The sequence below is a fragment of the Sinocyclocheilus grahami genome, unplaced genomic scaffold (genome assembly GCF_001515645.1).
Source record: "Sinocyclocheilus grahami isolate Dianchi unplaced genomic scaffold, SAMN03320097.WGS_v1.1 scaffold86.1, whole genome shotgun sequence".
NCBI lineage: Eukaryota > Metazoa > Chordata > Actinopteri > Cypriniformes > Cyprinidae > Sinocyclocheilus > Sinocyclocheilus grahami.
In genome coordinates this window covers 892,212-903,812 of record NW_015505265.1, presented here as the reverse complement: position 1 = coordinate 903,812, position 11,601 = coordinate 892,212, and the positions used below count along the sequence as shown (strand labels likewise).

Genomic DNA, 11,601 nt, shown 5'->3' with positions numbered 1-11,601 from the left:
TCTGCCAAATATTTTTTTTGTGCTCCATGGAAGAAAGAAACTCATATGGGTTTGAAACAACATGACTTGAACAACGTTAATTTTCTTTTTTCGGGTGAACTATCCGTTAAGAGAAATACATGCTTCTCTATGATCCTTTCACTGAATCACAGTAATACGCGATAGGTAAAGACTAGAGAATAATAAACAATTTCCAAAACAAACATTTACCCAGAAAATTGGCAGGGCTGCAACACTCAAGTTAAGAATTAATTGCATGTAAAGGATGACTGAGAGAAGCAGCTTAACGAAACAGGATTAGCAGAAATCTGATTGGCTGATAGTAGGATCTTCTTCAAAGGGTTAGGAGAAATACAGCACTGATCATTCGGCTTGGGTTTGCTTACCCTTGCTGTAACCCGTCTCTGATTTGCTGTGCATCATGGTGCGTGTTCTGTGCTGCGGGGCTGCAGGTTGAGTAGTTACAGAACTTGCATTCTGTGCCTGGCCCTCTGCCTGGAAAGATGACAGGTCCTGCATGCTGAAGCTGCGGAGTCGCTCGGAGAGAACGCCCTGGCCCTGGATCGAGAACATGGAGAGTCAGATGGAACTCCTTAAGATGGTCTAAATACTGTCATGCTGTGTTTTAGACTATCATCAGCAATATGTTTTGTTTATAGCCTGAAGATGTGGAAGTATGTTTTGTTTATGCCATCTGCTTAAATTATAATAAGGCATAAATATAGTAAATATTAACTTCAAAAGAAACACATATTATCTCAAATAAACTAACAACCAGTCAATATGGGATATGTAAACTACACCCAAAAGTGATATATCAAACTGATACCTTAAAGCAATAAATCCCATGTTCTTCTGGATAAACATATCAAGCCTAAACAATTAAACTCATAATTTTTTTAAAATTAATAATTCAGTTTATTATAGATGCGGAATCCTGTTGCTATATGATTTCCCCCTGTTTGAAAAACATGAATTGTAGTGTTGACTGCATTTGTCATGCTCGACTATTCAACCCTGTTACCAGATTTATTGTAAATAAATAAATATTTTTCTATAATTTATATCTACAAACCAATATTGTCCCAAATCCATTTTGCCCCAAAGTAGCTAGGCTTTACTGAGACATAGCTTAATTTAGGCAAAATTTGCATCGCTGTTACCATTTTTATTTGTTACAAATCTTATTTATTTGTTTGTTTAGATTTTATTTATGCATGCACTTATGTTTATTTATTGTTTCTTGCTAGACAAAAACGAAACCACTCAAATCTATATGCAGATTTCGGTAATTTTGGTAACAGATTTTTGATAATTTCGGTAACAGATTTAGGTAATTTTGGTAACAGGTTCTGGTAATTTTGGTAACAGATTTTGGTAATTTTGGCAACAAATTCTGGTAATTTTGGTAACAGATTTTGGTAATTTTTGTAACAGATTTAGGTAATTTTGGTAACAGATTTTGGTAATTTTAGTTACAGATTTAGGTAATTTTGGTAGCCGATTCTGGTAATTTTGGTAACAGATTTTGGTAATTTTTGTAACAGATTTAGGTAATTTTGGTAGCCGATTCTGGTAATTTTGGTAACAGATTTTGGTAATTTTGGCAACAGATTTCGGTAATTTTGGTAACAGATTCCGGTAATTTTGGTAAAATATTTAGGTAATTTCGGTAACAGATTCTGGTAATTTTGGTAACAGATTCTGGTAATTTTGGTAACAGATTTTGGTAATTTTGGCAACAAATTCTGGTAATTTTGGTAACAGATTTTGGTAATTTTTGTAACAGATTTAGGTAATTTTGGTAACAGATTTTGGTAATTTTAGTTACAGATTTAGGTAATTTTGGTAGCCGATTCTGGTAATTTTGGTAACAGATTTTGGTAATTTTGGCAACAGATTTCGGTAATTTTGGTAACAGATTCCGGTAATTTTGGTAAAATATTTAGGTAATTTCGGTAACAGATTCTGGTAATTTTGGTAACAGATTCTGGTAATTTTGGTAGCAGATTTAGGAAATTTTGGTAACAGATTTTGGTAACAGATTCTGGTAATTTTGGTAACAGATTTTGGTAATTTTGGCAACAGATTTCGGTAATTTTGGTAACAGATTCCGGTAATTTTGGTAAAATATTTAGGTAATTTCGGTAACAGATTCTGGTAATTTTGGTAACAGATTTAGGTCATTTTGGTAACAGATTTTGGTAACAGATTCTGGTAATTTTGGTAACAGATTTAGGTCATTTTGGTAACAGATTTTGGTAACAGATTCTGGTAATTTTGGTAACAGATTTAGGTCATTTTGGTAACAGATTTTGGTAACAGATTCTGGTAATTTTGGTAACAGATTTAGGTAATTTTGGTAACAGATTTTGGTAACAGATTCTGGTAATTTTGGTAACAGATTTAGGTCATTTTGGTAACAGATTTTGGTAACAGATTCTGGTAATTTTGGTAACAGATTTAGGTCATTTTGGTAACAGATTTTGGTAACAGATTCTGGTAATTTTGGTAACAGATTTTGGTAACAGAGTGACAGCCTTTGTACCATTTTCGTGGAAAGTGCCATTTCCTCTAACAGTATTGGATTTATACCTTACTGGCAGCCATTACTGCAGCTGTAGCCGCCACATTCAGACCTTTCCTTCCAAAATGCATCAGGGTGTCGTAGCTTTTATCTTTTGCTTGGCAAAGGTATTCATCGATGTCCTAAGAAAGAGTCATAAAGAACATTTCACAGCAGCTGTATGAAGAATGGTACTGTTTCATCCTGTTGTACACTTTCAGATCAGCATCATTTTTGAAAAACTTTATGAATAACTTTTTTTTTTTACTTTTATTTATCATTGCTCTTTTGTTGATTTTGATTGCTTTCATTGTCCTCATTTGTAAGTCGCTTTGGATGAAAGCGTCTGTTAAATGACTAAATGTAAACGAGTTTTCGTTTTCTCTTTTGTTATCAGTGTTTTGTGTTTGTCATATCCATTTGCCCTAACGAATTTCCTGCCCTAAGAATAAAAAGCAGAGGAAAGACTGTAGAAAATAGTACCATTTCCTTAACACCGCTCATCCTCGGTCAACCAGGAAAATCAACTCAAAAAGGTTACAGGAAAAGGAGTCAAAAGTTCTTCCTCCTCAACTCCAAAAATTCAGTTTCATAGCATTATAAAACACTGGTAAGCTGAGAATTATTCACAGCTGTTAAGGATGATATTTGCTAGTTTGTTTAACATTTAAAATATTAGAATATGTATTAGGCTATGCATTAGTGAAAGCTCTATAGTGTCTTTGAATATTTTTTCAGCCTAGACAGGATAAAAATAAATAGATCATCACATCAAAAGGAAAAATCACATCAAATACTGTACCTTCTCCTTAGAGGACAGTGTAGGGTGGACAAATTTTCTATACAGCACACTGGATCCCTTTGTGTATGGGGAAAGTAACCACACCACAAAGGCGATTTTGAGTTCATAGTAGAATGGGAGCCTTCAAAAGCAATAAAAGACAATCATACACTCATATGTCATGCTGGTTACCGCCCACATCCATTAGCAGAAATAAAAATATGAGTAATTCCTAAAAAAAGGATATGATGAAAGCAATGGCACATTGTACTCACCAGCACAAAAAGATATCAGTAATCACTTCAACTGTAGTAAAAAGTGCAAATATTATCCAGTACATCATCCATTTCACCTGTTTGAAACAGTTTACACAATCAGCAGGCAAATAAACAATAAGGTTAATGAGCTCAACTGATGGAAATATATCAGAGCTGTACTTACATATTCTCTCACATCTTTTGATTTAACAGCTTTATATGAGGAGTACGCTGGGTAAAGGGTACCAAATATAAGCCTGTAAGAAATGCAACAATCATGCTTAAGATAAATACGCAGAAGACAATTGAAATAGGTCAAGGGTATTTTAAAATATATAATTGTATTTCATTCATTATAACTTCTGTTGGCCAAATAACAGTATGTTGCCTATTTGTTGTTTAATGAATTATTACATTACACAGTTATTTAATAATAAATAGAATAGTCAATAAAGTAGAAGTACTGTAAATACTCTTAAAAATAGCTAAGGTAAGTAGTTTTGTCACATTTAATTTATTGATTACTTAATATTTTATTGTAATTTGAAATATCAAATGCGTTTTGTTCACAGATGAGTGTAAATAAACAGCAAGTTCCATCTGTGACAACTTACCCCAAATAGTGTATACCCCACATGCCCTGCTATAGAATTGATTTAATTTCATTTGTGCCATTTCACTGATTACATTTTTTTCCTGGCCAATAATGCCAGTGGGTTACTAACATTCAATACACTTATTTTGAGAAAACATTCACTGGAATAAAAAGTAACCCAGTCTCACCACCACAAAATACAGCAAATGCTTTTTATTACCCCACTTATCTTTGCATAAACTCAAATCTCTTCAGAAAACAGTTAAGGTTAGGGTTTATTTGTCACAGAAATTACGTACAAGTATTATATGATTTCAGTATTACAAAATGACATAACAATGGCCACTAATAATTCCCATCAAGGCCCACCACTTCCCTGAAAGGAAACCACTCCACTCCCTTTCCATTATTGATATTTGAGATAACGGCCCTTTAGTAGGCCTGGAGTCTGATTTACTCAGCCCAGAATATTATATTTTCCAGTTCTTGCCTATTGTAACGCCAGTGTCGCACGTAAACAGGCGACATATCTGCACGACCCCAGGTTTACATTCTGCATGCTCGATAAAAATAGACCTGACAAGTGAAGGCTGGTCAAGGGCCCAAAGAAAAGATCAGAAGCAAATGGGACGGAACGAATACCGTTTCCAAGGCTGTGGGTTAAATGGGTGATTGGAAAGTGCTAGATAACCAAAAGAGGTGCCCTGCACCTGTGTTTAAGTATTTCAGTTTAGCACTATTCCAGTGTCCCCTCTTTCTTCCAGTCCAGCAACAGCTGCGCCTCTGACCCGATCAAATGACCGAGCCACAACCCCAATCCAGAGCCACCTCGACACAGTCAGGGTCCCACAAAACAAAACATTTCCGACTAAATAGAGCCCACTGCACACTATCTAGGGGCTAGGGCACGCCAAAAACACCGGTTTGTTGTCTATTTTTAGACTCTTTACACAGCACAAGTGTAGGCAAATGTGCAATGTCATCGGATATTGTGATCTAAAATGATTTGGACGCACAGCAAGATTGACTGAAGCGTTAACATTTTTTTTTTTTAAATAAATGCACATGGAATACATTAAAATGCGCTCGTCAATTAAATAAAATAGCGACAATGAAAAATAAAGCAAATACTGGAAAACACATTAGTGACCCACATCCCATTGTCTTAATGACACGGCACGCCAAAAACACCGGTTTGTTGTCTATTTTTAGACTCTTTACACAGCACAAGTGTAGGCAAATGTGCAATGTCATCGGATATTGTGATCTAAAATGATTTGGACGCACAGCAAGATTGACTGAAGCGTTAACATTTTTTTTTTTTTAAATAAATGCACATGGAATACATTAAAATGCGCTCGTCAATTAAATAAAATAGCGACAATGAAAAATAAAGCAAATACTGGAAAACACATTAGTGACCCACATCCCATTGTCTTAATGACATATCAAAGACCTGCTCCACTGTATGCACGACTCCAAAAACTGACTCCATATTAACACCCTACATTGTGCATGTCCACTAAATTCAAAATTCTGCAATTAAAAGTGTTACATAAAATGAATTGCTTCAAAAGCTAAGCTATATCCTACATAACGTCACTTGGTGTCAGATTCTTATTTTGGAGAACCATCAATATCCATTAGCTTGCAAGTGCACAGTAACCTTTGTAATAGCCTTTCAACATGTAACATAATAATCAAAAGACTAACCAGGACAAATCAGGCCCGATACATAACCATATGTGATTTCATTCTGCCTAGAATTAAGAGGTGCCCTTAGAAACCCTTGCGTTTTCGCATTAAAAAAAGCTGGAAAACAACATAAATACATATAAAGATTACGCACTGAATTTTCATGCAACCCGATAAAGACTTACACCACAAGCCTAGAAATAATCCAGGAGACCATTGCGCTATGAGAGCGGCGTGTTGTCGACAGGGAGGAGTTTTCCTCGAGACTGGTGTCGGCATTTATCGTTTGACAGACGCGTCCGCGCAGGCGCTCTGCTCTGAGCATGTGGGTTATAGATAATGGACAAAAATAATAAACACAAAGGACAAACATAACATACGACCCATAAGTAATTGGAATGGTTTAAAAACCTAGCGAGCTGCCTAACCAGACAGCATTTTCATGTGCCTCAGTCAAACGCGGTTAAGGTAGACAGCTAATGTCACGATGCCTAAAAATGCCGCCTGGGTAGCTCATACGGTTTCTGGTAACAAAACTGTACAGAACAAATGAACTCTTTTAAACAATCTTCCGACAACAAGCTGCAGAATCATACTCATATGGTTATAATAATACTCTAAACTCGCTTATTTAAGCTCAGACGCCCGTCTTTGTGAAATACACAGAGAAGTAACCCAGATTCAGTCAACAGATCAGGTTTCCTTCACAAAGCTGTGGATGAGTGGACAGAGAGGGAGTCAAAAGGAGAGAGGCTGAGGTAAGTAAAATAACCCTCGGAGAATCCCAAAAGACACTGCTAAAGCAGCAGGTCATAACACAGTTAATAACATCGAGGTATATTACTGTTACTGTAAAAACGAAAAGCTAAAAGCTAAATTATGACTTGTATGAGATCCTAACAGTTTACAACATTGGTTCATCAGTGTTGTGAAATGTACTCCTTTTGCCTGTAAAATTTTATTAGTGTTATCAACATAATTTTCCACTATACAAAACAGTTTTGTGCAGATGTGAATGTTTTTCTACAACAGCAAAGATCTGAAATGAAGCAGAATAATCAATTTGGTTCTTTCAGGAGATCAACATACTGAGCCTGGATCTGTACAAAATCGATGTACTTGTCACTCCAGAGTGCACCATTTATGCCAAATAAGCAGATATGAATTGGTCATGCCAAAACTAACTATAAAGTCAGAATGCACAAAGTGTAGTTGTTTCATATGTAGACATAATAGAATTATAGCAAACTGACTATTCAGCTGATATTCAACTTAAAATATAACATAGAAGAAACTGTAACATAAATTGTCAGCCATTTCCATCATCAGGGGAACATCTGTTATGTAAGCATTTCAGTCATCTAAAAGCAAAGGCTTACTAAAAAAATACTCATAATTAATAACATACAAAGATATACGTGCATTTAAACCATAACAAAAGGCCAAAAGTAGCAGAATCAGAGACAGAAATGCGATCAGCTCGTTGAAGTCTGAAAATTAGTTATCGAGCACAACCGCTCCTTTATTTCGAAAGCCTGTTTTATAACTTGCCGACAACTTTACTAACAAAATAACAATGCAAACAGATATATTTTTATGTTCAGTATTTGTACAGGATTTACAAGTAATGGCTTCCACGAATTTGTCCTACTCCGTAAAAAACAATTTAGCAGATATAGGAAAGAACTATTCACTTAGCCTAAATAAGGCTCGAGATAAAACTGCAAATTCGACAACAGAGACAAAACGATTACGACCAACTATATGACAGCACTGCACAATTGATTCTTGGACAAGCTGCTTAACTATAGGCATAGATTCAAATGAGTGGAGTCAGAATATCTAGAAATAAAATGGGCTTAAGTAAAAAGTGAATGATTTGAAAAAAAAGTCATCCACCTGCTACCATACAACAACTAAATATCTGACTTCACTGTTCTTTATTGTATGTCGTATAGAGCTCATTTTATTTTTAATATCCACTATCCATATAGTTTCGTTCATTTTATGTGAAGTCTGAATTTAGTGCTAAATTGAATGTGCCAAAGTGTAAGAAAAGCTACAGGGGAAGTAAGATATGTTGTCTATGCCTATAGAACTGAAGGGTAAAAAACACAGGTCTTTTAGCTCCTCAGCGCTGCTAGCCTGGACTGCATCTCCTCGATATCTTCTTCTTCTTCTTCTTCTTCCCCTTCTGAGGCTGCCGTGGCTCCAATCGGCACTGGATCAGGCAGGGCATCTGTGACTTTGCTTGGAGCTTTTCCAAGTGCACCTGTTATTAAAAAAAGCAATAGTTTTATCTTTGGTTCACGTCATTAGTGCATAATGATGAAATGCTTTGTGCGGTACGAAGTGAGATGAAATAGCCTTTGTTAAAAAAAACAAAACAACAAAAAATGGCAGATGTGGTTAAAAACATTTGAGGTTTTATGAACTGAACTTAATATACAGTCCAAAGACAACAACAACACAAAAACATATATTTCATTAACTGAGATAATATTAATATACCAACTTACTGAAGTACTAATAGTAAATAAAATGATTATTAGAGTATGTTTTATAAGAAAATACTATTCAGTCTTTTTACTTCAAAATTTCATGTCTAATAAATGTGCTACCTGCCGTTTCTTTGTAATAACTTGTGAAATTTACTAGCAATTTCTGGGTGAAAATAGGCTAGTTTTTTTATTAGTAGTAGTCAGTGTTGGGGGTAACGCATTACAAGTAACGCGAGTTACGTAATCAGATTACTTTTTTCAAGTAACTAGTAAAGTAACGCATTACTTTTTAATTTACATGAGAATATCGGAGTTATTTTTTCAGATAAGTAACTTTTTTTCAAATGTATTGATTGACAGCTCTCCTGTCCCCATGTTGAGAGAAATCAGATGTTACTGTAGTTCTAAAATAAATATGAATATGCATTCATTCATCTCTCACAAAAATAAAAAAAACGGATTCAGTATTCCTCAAAATGAATTAAAATAATGCAACTCAGAATATGACGCGAACCTGCAATAATTAAATGTTAAACAACACAAATACCCTTTTCATTTCACGTTTGGTGTGAAAAGGCTTAGATATTTGCCAAAAGTAGCATTTTTTATTTTAAAAACAAACAAGCAAGCCCTGTCCAGATTTAAAAAGTAACGTAACGCATTACTTTCCATAAAAAGTAACTAAGTAACGTAATTAGTTACTTTTTTTTATGGAGTAACGCAATATTGTAAAGCATTACTTTTAAAAGTAACTTTCCCCAACACTGATAGTAGTAGTAGTAGTAGAATCAAAACAAGTATCTTTTCCAGAAGCTGAGGTAAATACATAACACTGACACTAAAATAACTCATTAAATATTTAACTATACAAAATGTAACATAAAACCCGAATGTACATAACTACTAAGAAAAAACGTTATTTCAGTGAAAAACCATCAAATACGAACGGTCACACAGTGAATTCTGGGAATTTATTAGATTATCACTTTATGTAATGAGGCAACTTCCTGTTATCCAACTGTTTTTACCACATTTTTAAATCACTTTTTGATAGTGTGGGTGACTGTTATGTGGTTTCTTACCAGCTGTAATCTCAAAGAGGATCTTGTCAACCTCAGCCTCCGCTGCTTCCTCCATTTCCTCCTCATCATCCATCCCTTCCAGTGTATCCTCCAGCATCTCCTCTATGATTCCAGCCTGTGTAGTGTGAGTGCTCCACGTTAGAGATGTGCTCATCGAGACATTTCTGTGCAGAATATTAGAAGAAGTGTTCATGTACGTACCTTCATCATCTCTTTTGAGAGTTCTCTCATGGTGGCTTGAATCTCTGGGATTTTAACCAGGCTGTGCATGGCCTTCATGACCTCTGTGCTCTTCTGTATGGCACCGGCCACTCTTAATACAGCTGTAATGGGAAACCAATGAACAAACGTATGAGTAACATCCAGCATGGCAGCTACACATACCCAAAGCATAACACATCCACCAAGAGGCTTAAAATGTTGTTCTTTTCATCACGTTGATTCCTTTTTCCTTTAACGTACTTTTGATTGCAGCCAAATAAATTCAAGAATCAAAAAGGTTCTGGGGTAGTAAAGAGTGTTCAAACTTCACGTAAACGTGCCACATTTTTTAGTCCATTTAAAGGGGTCATATGATGTTGCTAAAAAGAGCATTATTTTGTGTATTTGGTGTAATGAAATGTGTTTACGCGGTTTAAAGTAAAAAAAACACATTATTTTCCACATACTGTACATTATTGTTTCTCCTCTATGCCCCGCCTTTCTGAAACGTGTCGATTTTTACAAAGCTCATCGGTCTGAAAAGCGAGGTGTGCTCAGATTGGCCAGCTATCCAGTGCGTTGTGATTGGCCGAATACCTCAAGCGTGTGACGGAAATGTTACGCCCCTCACATACTGTTGATGCCTTGTCCTGGCCGGAGCGACGAGGTGACTCTTAACTTTTATAAAGAATATCTCTTTGGATTTGAGACTTTAGTCTTTGCAACTTTACAGATCTTCTTTATGCACCAAGAGCTTGCAACACTCCAAAGAGAAAGGAAAAATTGAAATCGCATCATATGACCCCTTTAATGAATCCATGTCATCTGTGAATTTACAGAGCACACTGTTGGGTCTCCAAATAAAAACTATACTCACACAACTGATTCTTCATACTGAGCAGCACGGAGTTCATCTGAGCTTTAGAGGCGTACAGCTTGTTGATAGCTTTCTTTGAGTGAATCATCTCTTTGGCGAGGATGATGCAGACATCTTTCTGTCCCTTCTTTGCAGCATCTTTGATCGATCTCTTCACCTTCTCCTCCTCTCTTTGAATGTCTTTGGGAAAATATACACAATTACCACTTCTGTTAAACAGAGTTACCGAACTGAACAATTGAATTACAGTAGACTGCATTTGTCAAACTGGTGTATTAGGACCTCACCTCGAATCTGTCTGTCAATAACCCTCATTTCTCTCCTGATTTTGAGAGACCATTCGTTGATCTACGGATAAGAGATGAAGACAGTTTGAGATCAGCTACCTGTTGTGACTGGATTTCACCAACAGGCGTGTAAAGGCGATTTGATTTTGGTTCTCCAAAACAACCCACGTACAGAATTAAATCTAACTTTTTAAAGTGCTTCGTTTAAAATGACATTACGTAATGGAGCATGTTAACAACAAGTATGCCGAACGAGATATTCATAGGCCTGCTATTATTTACAATGGAACATTTGATATAAACCGTTAACTCCCGTTTCACTTACAAGGTCCTTCGGTGGTTTCTCTTGTGCTTTTCCAAAAAGCCCCATTTTGAACTTGTAAATTAGACAGTTGAACAGCGACGAGCTCAATCAAAATAGTACATTACAAGTCCAATCCCTGATTCCAGCCTCTCGACGTATGACAACATAGGTAATTTCCGGTTTACTTTTCATAATAAAAGTACGGCTTGCTCTGTATTTTGATCAAGCGGCAACCGCCCGCTCTCTCTCATGAAGCCAACACGGAAGTGACTTAAACTGCAATTCATCAACTGGCCGCTAGAGGCTGGCTGCAAAAGGGAGTCAATCCCATAGACTCCCCATGTTAAAATGCCCAAATTTACAGAAGAAACAAACATGTTTACAGCCTGGTTCAAAAAATTATTTTGGTCTTTAAAGCTATTTTGCCCTTCATGACAACTGTGAGGGGGGTGATT

The 11,601-nt window shown here is 36.0% G+C and overlaps 2 protein-coding genes across 2 annotated transcripts in view; both read right to left on the bottom strand.

Annotated features, from left to right (window-relative positions):
* LOC107586825 (receptor expression-enhancing protein 1-like) overlaps window positions 1–6,480 on the bottom strand; it is a 13,098-nt gene extending 6,618 nt beyond the window's left edge. The window contains exons 1-6 of the mRNA XM_016274364.1: window positions 6,080–6,480; window positions 3,789–3,861; window positions 3,623–3,699; window positions 3,369–3,489; window positions 2,596–2,709; window positions 387–558 (exon numbers count right to left, since the gene is read on the bottom strand). Of these exons, the coding sequence (XP_016129850.1) occupies window positions 387–558; window positions 2,596–2,709; window positions 3,369–3,489; window positions 3,623–3,699; window positions 3,789–3,861; window positions 6,080–6,267 (745 nt within the window). The 5' untranslated portion in view covers window positions 6,268–6,480. The remainder of the gene's footprint in view (window positions 1–386; window positions 559–2,595; window positions 2,710–3,368; window positions 3,490–3,622; window positions 3,700–3,788; window positions 3,862–6,079) is intronic.
* A 364-nt stretch (window positions 6,481–6,844) lies between these two features.
* Window positions 6,845–11,337, bottom strand: LOC107586824 (charged multivesicular body protein 3). The gene is made up of 6 exons (XM_016274363.1): window positions 11,168–11,337; window positions 10,843–10,903; window positions 10,556–10,735; window positions 9,679–9,800; window positions 9,478–9,592; window positions 6,845–8,166 (listed from the first exon to the last, which is right to left on the bottom strand). Exons 1-6 carry the CDS (start codon window positions 11,210–11,212, stop codon window positions 8,018–8,020), a joined length of 672 nt encoding a protein of 223 aa, XP_016129849.1. The 5' UTR covers window positions 11,213–11,337; the 3' UTR covers window positions 6,845–8,017.
* Between the last annotated feature and the right edge of the window lie 264 nt (window positions 11,338–11,601).

Excerpts from the sequence above, each read along its gene's own strand:
- LOC107586824 (XM_016274363.1), bottom strand. The coding sequence starts at position 11,212 with ATGGGGCTTTTTGGAAAAGCACAAGAGAAACCACCGAAGGACCTT. Across the intron at positions 10,904-11,167 it reads AGAAACCACCGAAGGACCTT|ATCAACGAATGGTCTCTCAA; the intron begins GTAAGTGAAACG and ends TCTTATCCGTAG. Across the intron at positions 10,736-10,842 it reads TATTGACAGACAGATTCGAG|ACATTCAAAGAGAGGAGGAG; the intron begins GTGAGGTCCTAA and ends ATTTTCCCAAAG.